We start from the raw sequence: 12,149 nt of genomic DNA on the forward strand, positions 1-12,149 counted from the left end.
AGTGTTGTAAAAGTTAACAGATGTCATACTTGAGTAAAAGTGAAGACATCATGTTAAAATATTACTTTGATAAAGGTGAATGTCCCCCCTGCCAGTGGTATGTCAGTGAAAGTCTTAAAATATTTGGCATTAAATATAGTTAAATATCAAAGCTACAAGTACATTTTACACTCATTTACATTTAGCCTTCAAAATGTCGTGCAGTGGAAGTATAAAGAATAAAGTACAAGTAATTCAAAATCGTTCTTAAGTATAGTACTTGAGAAATTGTACTTTGTTACCTTCCATCAGTGAAGTGCACTCTGGGTAGTGCAGGTCGTTTGGGCTGATGTGAAAGCTGTCAGTCAAGCACCAGACAACCTGACAGAGACTGATGAAAAGTCGTTCCTGGTCCTCTCACAACTGGACTCTGTCGTGGTTCGTTTGTGGCGTGAAAACAAGCGGAACAACCTCAAGATTTTTCCTGATAGATATGTGATCGTAGCGTAATTTCAAAGGCTTAATTACTAAATCTCATCGGCTGATCATTAAATCTGTCCAGGAAACAATCAGTCGATCTGTACAAGTGATTAAAAAAAAAAAAATCGTAACCACGGCAACTCTATGTACCTCCTGCCGATTATTAGGTCAAAAGCTGTTAAAACTGCTGCGCTGTATCCCGGACCGCTCCGTGCAGCGATCACACAGTGATCAGCCCTGAGTCATTACTGTGCTGGAGGCCTCCTGGTTCTCATTATTCATAACGCGAGGTCGATAAGACTAATAAAGCTCCTGATCAGTTATTTCTTCATGAGCTCTTTCTGACACTTAGTAAAAACATGGATATACACATCAGAAGCGTAAAAACCTAATGATGCAGGATGACAACCGGCAAAAACTGTCAGCTGTCGGCAAAACGAGTGCCCGATCGATGAATTGGTTGGCTGATATTGGCCAATCACTGATATATTGGTGTTGGCTTATACGTTGCCCGATATGTGCAAATACGGAAACTTTCTTTGATGCTCAGGATGATTAGTACTTATTATGTTCCCAATGAAACCTACATGTCAGTGCATTAGGGTCACGTTAGGTACATTTGAGGTATCGCTGCCAAAACCTGCGTATATTTCGGCTGATCTATCAGTATCAGAATGTTTTTATCTCCTAATATCAGCCCCAGAAATCAAGTACGAGTCGGGCTCCATGAACAGGAACCAGAACCAAAACTGAAATGCAAGCTGTAATGTCTTTTTTTCCCTTCTTCCTGAAAAGATATCAAGTGGGGCCTTTTGTAAATGGTGATGGACATTTTAAACTAATTTTCTGACATTTTATAGTCCAAACCATTAATCATTGAATTGTGAAAGTAATTGACAGATGAAATGATCATGAAAATGATTGTGTTGTTCGTCTTTTATCATCAAATAATTGTTGGAGTCCTTGAACGACACCAAACAATAGTTGGTAACGGCTTCACAAATGTGCCCCGTTTTAATTCTATGATACATTAATCCTTTTTTGTTATTGGCTGCTAACCAGACAAAGTGACAAAACATTTGGCTATGCTGGCTGTGATTGTCTGTGTTTTCTGACATTTCGTTGACTTAAAAAAAATTAATGTGATGAATGAACCTGTGCAGACCGTAGTAACTAGGCTTTTAGGAATGGTTGAACATGATGAAAACCATGAACAAACACTTCATTTTAATTTCTTTTGTTTATACGCAATATATTTTACCTAAATATAATGTTTTTTTTCTTCTTTTTGTGGCTTATGTGTCTGCGAGGCCTGAGTGTGTTCATATAATTATGTTTAGGAGGATAAATGAGTCAGAATTGACCACAGGGAAGCTGAGCCGGGGGCCTCTGTAGTTAGACTATATTAAATAGACATGGGCAAGTACATTTATGGGGATGTTCATCTTCATAAAAGGTACATTCTGAAAGCATTGATATAATATTGAGAGACAGATTTAAGTTATTCAACAACTACAGTATATACGGTATATGATGAGTGACAAATACAAACTACAGAGATAAATTCAACATCAGATTTTTCCTTATTTCCCCGAAGTGCCAGCTGGTACGGCGCTAACGCAGATAAAGACGTATCATAAGGTTTAAAGTGTATGTGGAAATTTTACAGAATCTCCTGAGTAAAGGGTCGCAAAGAGCAGAGCAGAGTGTCTCAGACAGCAGTTACCCTGTTAGAGCAGATAAGATGGCTGAGCCAAGGGCCATTGGTTCAGGAAGTACCATGCCGTCTGGTGTCGGCACAATACGGCATCTATAATGTTCCGTGCTCCGTGATGCCTATAGTGGCCTCAGTACATCATAGAGAAAATGGGAGATGTTGAAATATTAGCATTGTGAGTGGTTCTCCCTCACAGCATCACTTACAATCCATTTTGTCATTACAGATCCACGGGCGGATCGGTGTCCGAGTCCCGCTGCCTCCAGTCCTGAGCCGCCTCCTCCTCGGAGGTCCTCGTTCACGCGCTCGGGGTCGGTCCGCTACCAGGAGAGCGAGGAGGTCTCGCCGGAGGGCAACGACAAGCCGTCCGGGAAGAGGAAGTTCAAAAGCAAACACTTGAGTGACAACGAAGACCAGAAGGTAAGTCACCTGCCGATGCTGCTCGTAGAGTTACAGTCCATTTCGAACCACATCAGGTCGACGAGGCACAATGCACCATGAATATATTAGCTTGCAGTGCCCCCCTGTGGCTAGATAAATGCCTTGTTTGTCACCTTTATGACGGCAGCTGGTGTTATACTGCACCGGTCCTCGATCAGTGGAACCTATTCCCTTAACTTGGCAGTGCATTACAGGAGATTCAATTTCACACAGCGCTCTAATCAATAATACTGTATTTTAGATTAAGACCAAACGCAGCAGCCTGGGCAAGCGCGGGGCCTCGGTTGCTCCGGATGATGACGGCGCTGATGCAAAGAGAACAGCAAGCCCTCAACCAGCTCCAAAAAGTTTGCCGTCGTCACCGCCCAATAAGAAAGGCACGTCTGGGAAAAGCAGCGGGTTAGAGTCTCCACCCAAAAGGCCCGTCCCCCCAGAGGTCCGGCGGCTGATTGTTAATAAGAATGCCGGGGAGACGTTGCTGCAACGCGCCGCACGTTTGGGCTATCAGGTAAGGAAAATCCACCTGTTTACACGTGTCGATCTGCTAACACGAGTTGACTCCTGTAAACCTCTGAACCGCGTCGTCTGTCTCTGCAGGATGTCGTTCAGTACTGTCTCGAGAAGGACATCAGGGAGGTCAACCGGCGGGATAACGCCGGTTACACTGCTCTCCACGAGGCGTCCTCTCGAGGCTGGACTCAGATTGTCCAGATGCTGCTGAAACACGGGGCCGATGTCAACTGTAGCGCCCAGGACGGAACACGGTGAGACATCAGGATGGCATGATTTAATTGACTTGGTCAGAGTTTGATTATTTTCCTCAAAGTACTAGTCGAACATTCACACACATTGTAATAAATCAGAGGAACGTATTTGAAACACGTTTGCAGACAGATTCAGATGCAGTCTGTTGTTGTTGCGTCATCCCTGAAAAGACATCTATATTTTATTCATTCTCTCCTCAGGCCCCTCCATGACGCAGTAGCGAGTGATAACCTTCCGATCGTCTGGTTGCTCCTGAACCACGGCGCGGACCCGACCCTGGCCACCTACTCTGGACACACACCGGTGAAACTGGCTCACAGCCCGAGCATGAAGACCTTCCTCACAGGTGAGTTCACCCTTTTTATCAGCCTCCTCTTCCACCAGCAGAACTCGTTCTCAGATTAGCAGAAGCGTTTCCAGAGTGTCAGAGAGATGTTTTACTCCGGGCTGAATTCATTCCTCATATCATCATCAAACACCTCAGACACAATAAACAACGCGGCACAGAGGCTCTAATTAAGTTAATTGAAATGAGGGAAGAAAATAAATAATACAACTTTTATTTTTGCACTTCACCGTCTCTCGAGCATTGTGTCGACACATTAATACACCCCGTGTCCATTTTCACTACCTTACATTTGGCACGGCGAGCAATTAGCAACGCAGGTGGCGTGAAGCAAAACTCTCTGGTCCACTTAACAGTTTGAGCCACTTGCTTTCAGACGTGTGACTCAGATTGGTTTACTGTCTTGAAGTCTGAAAGCCTTCGAGTTGGTTTCTATACGATAAGAGCAGCACAGTGACACACAATTAACGACAATATTACAGCACAGGGTTGGCAGAGTATCTATCATAAATAGTATATAATCACAAGAAAACGCCAAGGAACTCTCTTAAAATTTAGAAATGCATTTTATTGTCAGGGCATATCAAACTCTTATGCTTACTCTCTTTTTTTCTTCTTGTGCCGCAACAATAAAGGCATATCAATCATTTAAAGAGAGTGTGTTGGAGTTTTTCTTGTGATTTGTATGTCTACATGTAACCCACTCCCACCTATCTGCATAGGTAGCTTTTGTAAAGATGGCGGCGTCAGGAACTCGGTATGCTTGAGAAATATAGATCCATCATCTCGCCCCTCTAAACTACCACGCCCTCAATTTATTTTACCACGGATTGATGTTCTCTGCGTGGTTCCGCTCTTGGTTGCGCTGACGATTGTCGTTGTGCGTCAGCTGTGAGCGACACAAAAGACGCTTTGAAATCCGATATGAGCGTTCAGAGCGCCGGGACTGAGGCACATTTATAGAAATCTGATTTGATCGCATTTCAAACCAACTCCAAATGTGGTTTGGATCAGATTTTCGCTGGATGCAATCTCGATAAGTCAAACAAATGGATTTGGGCTTGCTGTCTAATCATAGCCTCAGTGGACCAGAGGGAAACCCTCCAGCCAGCCTTTTTTACAGACACCATGTGTTTTTAGCTCTGTAGTTTATTTCCAGTTTTAAGGATCCTTCTCCGAACCTCGGCCAGTTTGTGGAGAGCGATGAAAAATCAGCCAGCTGCTAGCGCGGCGATGCTACTGGTGTTTCTTTCAGTGTTAACTCGGCCGCTCTATCAGTATTTACTGGAGTGTGTTTGTCTCACATGTTGCATCTCAGGTAAATAAAGAGATGAGGGCTCAGTAGCTAATACAGTCACGCACACACACACACACACTAACACACACAGCTTCGATGCCCAGTTTTCCTTTTGCACTGGCAGCCGCAGACAGCTGAAAAACAGATTGTTTGACAAAGACAAACTGCTGCTTCGGTTAATTTTCTGATTCTGAGAGCGGATTTTCTTGCTGCCTGTTATTTTGTTCAGACAACTGCAAGAGACATCGTACACCAATTTTTTCGTCCTATACGGGGAAAATCCTAAATGTGAAGTCCTGTCTTTATATTTTTTAAACATTTAATGTAAAAACACAGTCATGACATTCAAATTACATCAAAATTAACACAAGACACTTTTTTTTTTTTCACAGAATATTTCACAGACCTGGAAGGACGAAAGGAACAGGATCCTACTTTACACTGGGATTTCTACAGCAGCTCCCTGTTTGGTAAGACGCTGCCTGTCAGTCTGCCCATTAATCATTATATCTGCCATGCCAGTTTGTAAACATTGTGGCGGTGGAAATGTTGGCTGAAAGCTCGTTACTCCTCTGGCTGCGAGGAAGACGAGCCAAAGGCCCGTTGGAGCAGTGACCGGGTCGCCGCAGGGAAATTATTCTAGTTTTTAGGCCGGGTTCAGGCTCGGCCGCGGAGACGTGGAGGGGTGTTCGCCTCGTGTACCAGCGTCAGCGTTGTGTTGTAAACAGCCACAGGGAGCCAGTTACCCAGTGGAGGGAGAACAGGATTAGAGCTGCATGGAGGAGCTGAAGAGAAAGTGGACTGCTGCTTTCTGGAGACAAAAAGACCACTCCAGAAACAAATATCTTTATTATTCTTTGACATTTTTTTGTTTTTATTTCCCTCTCTTAACTGCTCATCATCAGCCCAAACCTACTCGAGACACAACGACTTGAATTTCTTGTCCGTGTTCATGTCTGGCTGTCAATATTTAAAGAGAGGGAATATTTTTTGATTTAAAAAAAGAAATCAAGAAAGAATTTCCGTTAATCTCACTAAACAAAAATTCAATCAATTGTCATGCTTTTTGAACAGGTTAAAGAATATAACCAATGTTATGATTATCTGACAGGTAATAAATAAATCCTTTGCCTTCATCATGACCAGATACTGCAGGGAAGACAAATGTTTCTTGCGTAGGGAGAGACTGAGTTGACTTTGGACTCGACTTGCCCGAGAAAAAAATGACTTGGATCAAAAGACGTTTAAAGTTTAAATCATTTAACTTGTACAATATTCTCCAGGTTCGTGTTAAAATCTTGATCACGCTCAATAACATTTTAAATCACCAGTAACAGGGCCTGCATGTCCAGTTCTGCCTTTTCATATTACAGCCTTTCCTCCCCGCCATCTTTTATTTCTGAATTCGTTTTGTTTGGCTTTGTTTCGTCTGTTAATGTTGCAGGGTTCTCTCTCCTTTATAATGTATCTCTCTAACGACACAGAAACGTGAAGAAGAAGTATCTGTTTAATTATGTGAAAGTTTTCATATTAGTCGCTGCGCTGAATTGCACTCCACGCCATCCACCGGTAATTAATCCTTCAGAGTATGTGGCCATGCGTCTCTGTGTTGGCTGTAATTAACGTCAAGCTGCGACTGACTTCGTAAAGTTTGTGTTCCTTTAACTGATGGCGGCGTCACCCGGCTGCTGTGGATAAACCGTCCACAAGAGGGCGTCCGACCCCCGTCTATCGGATGAGTCCGTCCGCTGGTCGCCTCCTCACCTCAGTGAACTCTTCTCCACAGAGACCGACCAGGAGCCGTGCTGGGACTTCCTGCTGTCTGAGGAGAACCAGGAGCTGGAGGAGAACACGGCGGGGAAGACGGACCCGGACTCGGAAAAAGACAGCCTTCTGTTTGAGTTCTCCTCCGAGCCGCTCCTACCCTGCTATCACGTTCAGGTGTCGTTGACCCAGGGGTGAGTTCACAGCCATCAATACTGTTGGAGAGCGTTATTAGAAAGTGGTCGACTTCTCCGTCTCCACCTCCAGTATTTATGGTGACGATGATAGATTACAGATAGATCATCACATTAAGATGGAAACAGACCTTCCACAGTTTTGGTGATTATTAGAGACAGAGGGAGATAAATAGTGGCAGAAGTCTGCAAAGAAGTCTGCCTGGTTTGCCCCTGTGTTGATGTTAACATAGTGTGACAGCTCCACTCATTCTGCTGCCTGAAACTTCAAACATGCACCTGGTGTGACCCAGATTTAAAGAGTGCTCCGGTGACTCAGCACGCTGCCTTTGTAAAGTTGGACTTTTGAGTTCAAGGCGGAGATATCACGATGGTGATGATGATGGTGATGATGATGATACCAACTGGACATCCGCATCTTTCAAAGTCCACGTCCAAAGTCTGTTACATATTTTGGTCTCCACCTGATTAAATTTAAAGAAAACTCCCTTCAGTGTTCACAGTTGTACCACCATTTTTTTCATAAGTCTTTTCTCATTGATCCAATGTGAAAAATCTGTGGAATTTCCCTTTTTAAGGCCTTGTTTGTGTTTTGTTGATGATTTATTACATCATCTCGGGCCATTTGTGAAAATGTCTATCATTTGTCATTTTAGCTGGTGTGGTAAACTTAACTGTGTTCCACCTGACAAACAGACGTGTCTCCAAAGCCTTGTTTGCTTTTCTCTTTGTCTGTATTTACTTATTGTGTGTCTCAGTTTCACGTGGCGACGTTAAAGCTCTTGGCTGCTGTGTTCGAGGAAGGAGAATTTTATTTTGAAACGTTCAACCACACAACTTAACCGGCTACGTGCTGAGATTACCAATCTGAGGGAAGTTTCAAGTCTCTCCTGGTTGCTTTTACGATTATATTGTCGTGAGAATCAATCTAAAAAACTTGATCGACAGTTTTTTTATGGTCTTAATTGGTTTAAAAGATGTGAATTTGTGTAAGCGTTCGGCCCCAAAGTGTGAGATGGATCATTGTTGTTCAGTGTTAATGTGTCCGTGGCTGTGATGACCTCTTTGTGTCAATCTTCAAAACCTCACATCACCTGGGATAATGAAGACTGACTGGTGAGCCCGTCAGGCTGGCACCGATCCCGTCTGCTCTCATGTCTCCATTATGAACTAAATGAATGAATAATCTCGTGTTTTGTTTCCCGTGCTGTCGCTGTAGTTGTTGCTCTGAGGAAAACAGGAAATGATCTGGATGTGTTGGCAGCGGCGGCACCAACAGTAATACAATTGGAAACAAAATCACAAATAACAATGCCTCAGCAGGCTTTACACTCTGTCCTCTGACCCTCCGTCTGAAAAGAGAATACTCCCCCAAACATCAAGAGAACCTCAGGAGGAGCCTCAGAGGAGGATTTCTAAGCTCAGATCATATTAAGTTCTCCTGATCTGCTGTGTGTGAGATGCAGGTTTTGCGTCATCAGTGAGTAATGTTTCTTATCCATTACTCTGACCGATGACTAACATCAGACATCTTCCTCTCTTGCAGCTTTTGCAACTGGTTCCTCCTGACGGACGTCCTGAAGCGTCTCAAGATGTCGGCGCGGATCTTCCGGGCCCGTTACCCGCACCTGGAGGTGGTGAGCTTGCCCCCCGCTGAGCTCTGGAAGCAGGTGTCGGTGAGCCAGGTGAGCTCGGCTCTGGTTTCACCGTACAGAGGCAAACGCAAGGAGGAGGACAACAAGGAGGAGGAGGAGGAAGGACTTGTGGATCTGGTGCGATGTGTACCAGAGCTCCAGAGACTACTGGGCTCCTCCATTCACATCCTGCAAGAGGACGAGGAGGAGGAAGAGGAGGAGGAGGAGGAGGAGGAGGAGACGCCGAGGAACACAGGGAAGCCTCGCTGCCGATAGCCTCTCTTTCACTTCAGCTCGAGCAGCTCAAAGGAAAACCTCTCCGTCCAGTGTAACGAGCGACTGCAAAGACTTGACACTCCACCGATAACCTTTGACCTCAGACAGAAGGTGATTAAGTGATCACAAGGGACCTGCACACGGGAGCGGTCGGCGCCGGAAAAAGCAGCTTTCAGGTTCCTATCTATAGGTATATTTGAATAAATGAGAACTATTGAACAAACCTTTTTTTATCGATTATGTATGTACATGGTAGTGTATATGTATATCTTGCCATCAGGGTTAACACATTTGATTCTATAAATGTATTCTTGTGGCAAAGGACGGATTATGTTAGGACTCTTTTTTTTTTTTTGTTTGTTCCTGAGGGAAATTTTTTCGGCGGGAGATAATCCGAGGCTTTTATCTTGGTGAACTCTAGCGTACAGCTAAGACGCTTAAGTCAGGGAGGCCACTGGCCCGGATGGTTTCTCTTGTCACAACCTGGGAGACCTGGAGGACCCCGCAGAGGAGAGAAGACCGCGGCACATATTATTCAAACATAATCACCGGCTCACATCAGAGCTTCATTTCATTTCCACGTTCCTCCAGAGATTCGCCACCAGACGGAGCGAATAGATGTTTTATTTCTCCTCCAGAGTTTCACAGTTTGAAATCATGTCGTTCTGGACCGTGAGAATTGAGAGTTTGTTTACAGAGCTGGACAGATAAAAGTGTCTCCACTCCTCCTGAACTGATACAGAATCCTGTGGATCTCGCTCAGAGGAAAAAAAAAAAAACTCGTTCCATCTCTGGAGTCCAGAGGTCGCTCCCGAGACGCCCTCCCCCCCCCCTCCCCCGCCCGACCCCCGACGTCCCGATATGGTGTTTCCAGACCCCAGAGTGCTTTGTGTTGCAGTGTTTTATTTACACTGTTTGTTGTGCTTAATTTAATAGTCATTAATATATTTGACCTCTTGTGTATCTGACAAGCCTATCTATTGAGAAAAAAAAAGAAAAAAAAATGCTTTGTATGGTTGGTGCTTCATTTTGAAATGTACTTATTAGGATCCCTTTATTCTGAGATTTTCCTCCCTCGTTCGACAACAAACAGTATTTCAAACAAAGCTAAAGTACAGTTTTATTGTACTGGTGCTACGACAGATTTTTGTGTTGACAATCAATGATGTTTTGGTTTGAAGTCACAAACTAATAAAAGATATTTAAGATGAAGAGACTTAAGGTGTAAAGAGAAGTATAGTTTAGTTAACGGAGAGCGGGATACAGCAAGACTGAAGACTGAGCAGCGTGTGAAGAGCCTTTTATTTGATTCTTTTATAAGAAATCAACAAGAATAAAGCATGATTGTGAATCATAGTTTGTTTTTCGTCAATTGGATTATTATGATAGAGGTGATTTATTATATCGAGTTGGATGTTCAGGGCAGAATCCTCCCCGAGGTGTGTCAGATCATCTTGTTCGACTCCCGACAGTTTTTTAAATCAAAGATAATTTCGCCCCGCGGAGAGAAAATCTACTTGGGTGTCTGCCGAGAGTATTGATCCAGTGAATGTGCTACACGATCACAGTGACACAGGTTCGATGCTGGAGGGGTAACCGGTCCGTCTCCACTGTCAGGATGGTGATTAAAGGTGAAAATGTCGGCGGTTAATATTTCTGCCACTGATTTGTTCACATTTGTGCGCGTCATGGCCGACGTAGCTCATTGACATTTCAACAAAATGTGTCCCATCAGGTTTAAACACCATTACATGTTTATTACCTGACTGTGAGGGGATGGTTGTGGAGCGTGTTTTGATATGTGTAAGTGTGAAACCCCTGGATATTTTTAAAAAACATCTTGCCAAAGGTCTTAAAATTTCCAGCCGTGACTGTCAACAAAAACTAAAAAACTTGATATTTTTGACAGGAAGTTCCTCGACATTTGTGGCGACCAAAACTGGTATTTTAGGCCAAAACATGTGCCGCCTTACAGATTGCACGCTACTTCTTCATGACGGTGACCCTTGAGCCTCTTGCTCCTTTATCTGTCGCAGCTTAAGCATGAAATGTTGGAGCACAAAGAACGTAGAACTGCTTAAATCTGCTTTCGTCTGTGGATTTGTGGTGTCTGTCATCTGTCAGTGAGCTGTCATGTGTTTGTGCTGTCTCGACACAACGTGACGTATGTGTACTAGAACACAGGTGATGATGTTTCCTTAAGTGGATTTGTGCCTTAACCTACCACACAGTCCGTTAAGTACAAGATGAAATTGAAAATTCAACCCAAAGAGACAGTTTCAACACAGAGAAACATCTGTTGCTCCGAGAAACGTAAATTCCCAACATTTATTTTGGGGATAGGGTTGGAAAGCGTGAACAAAAAAATCTATGAGTTAGCGCCCAATTTGATCCTCCAACTCAAAGCGTTAGTGTTTGATTCTGGGATGAGACTCAACAATCGGATATCTTTCTCCAGAAATTTAAGTAATATGAATCAGACTTGTTTCAACACTTCCTACAGATGCTGATCGATTGAGATCTGAGGAGGCCAAGTCAACACTTCAACTCTTTCTCATGTCCCTCAAGGTTTTTCACGTCAATGACTCCTCAATCTTTGTCCCAAGATTTTGTCCCACGTGGACCAAACCAGCCGTACATGATGTCACTGTGCTACTTATGGATGGAACTATCAGACCACAGAGGGAAAACTGAGGCCTAAAACCTGATGTCTGTTCGTGCAGTTATCGCCTGTGTCCTTGTTTTTTTTTTTGATTGTGCGTACTTGTTTCTCTCCATAAAAAAAACAATCCTTCCCAGAAACAAAAAGCAAGATTAAAAATGTTGACTAAACAATCTCATTTCAAGGTTCACGCACTCGCCCGGCGCGGAGCGTTCAACAATCTCACGCGGTCAGCAGATTTGACCTTCCAGATTATTTTGTCCTCACGATGAAGAGTTGAATTCATAAATAGAACACTTGTCTTCGCTCGCTTCAGTGCACCCAGTTTGTTTTTTTACTGGCGAAGCTTTAAACAGACTCGAATAACAACGAACTTAAAGGTGCACTACGCAGTTTTGGGAAAGATATTTTAATCCCAAAAGAAAGATTTCCATTGATTGATTATTTTTACGCCTCAACAAACAAAATAAATAAAACAGAGTTTAAAGGAACACACTTTCACACAGTTTTACTTTCTTTATGTGTGGCGGACCCTGCCACCTTTCACATTTTCTTCTGAGAACGGCTCGTTCATTCAGTTATGGGAAAAAGAAA

The 12,149-nt window shown here is 43.5% G+C and overlaps 1 protein-coding gene across 10 annotated transcripts in view; it reads left to right on the forward strand.

Moving 5' to 3' along the window:
- The window catches only part of bcorl1 (BCL6 corepressor-like 1), a 39,152-nt gene extending 28,903 nt beyond the window's left edge, over positions 1-10,249 (forward strand). For all 10 annotated transcript variants that reach the window (XM_030395771.1, XM_030395767.1, XM_030395772.1 and 7 more), the window contains 7 exons: positions 2,403-2,596; positions 2,859-3,125; positions 3,215-3,381; positions 3,583-3,728; positions 5,418-5,495; positions 6,812-6,983; positions 8,530-10,249. In XM_030395771.1, coding sequence (XP_030251631.1) covers positions 2,403-2,596; positions 2,859-3,125; positions 3,215-3,381; positions 3,583-3,728; positions 5,418-5,495; positions 6,812-6,983; positions 8,530-8,893 — 1,388 coding nt within the window. In that variant the 3' untranslated portion in view covers positions 8,894-10,249. The remainder of the gene's footprint in view (positions 1-2,402; positions 2,597-2,858; positions 3,126-3,214; positions 3,382-3,582; positions 3,729-5,417; positions 5,496-6,811; positions 6,984-8,529) is intronic.
- The last annotated feature ends 1,900 nt before the right edge of the window (positions 10,250-12,149 follow it).

This window comes from Sparus aurata, chromosome 18, assembly GCF_900880675.1.
Source record: "Sparus aurata chromosome 18, fSpaAur1.1, whole genome shotgun sequence".
NCBI classification, from domain to species: Eukaryota; Metazoa; Chordata; class Actinopteri; order Spariformes; family Sparidae; genus Sparus; species Sparus aurata.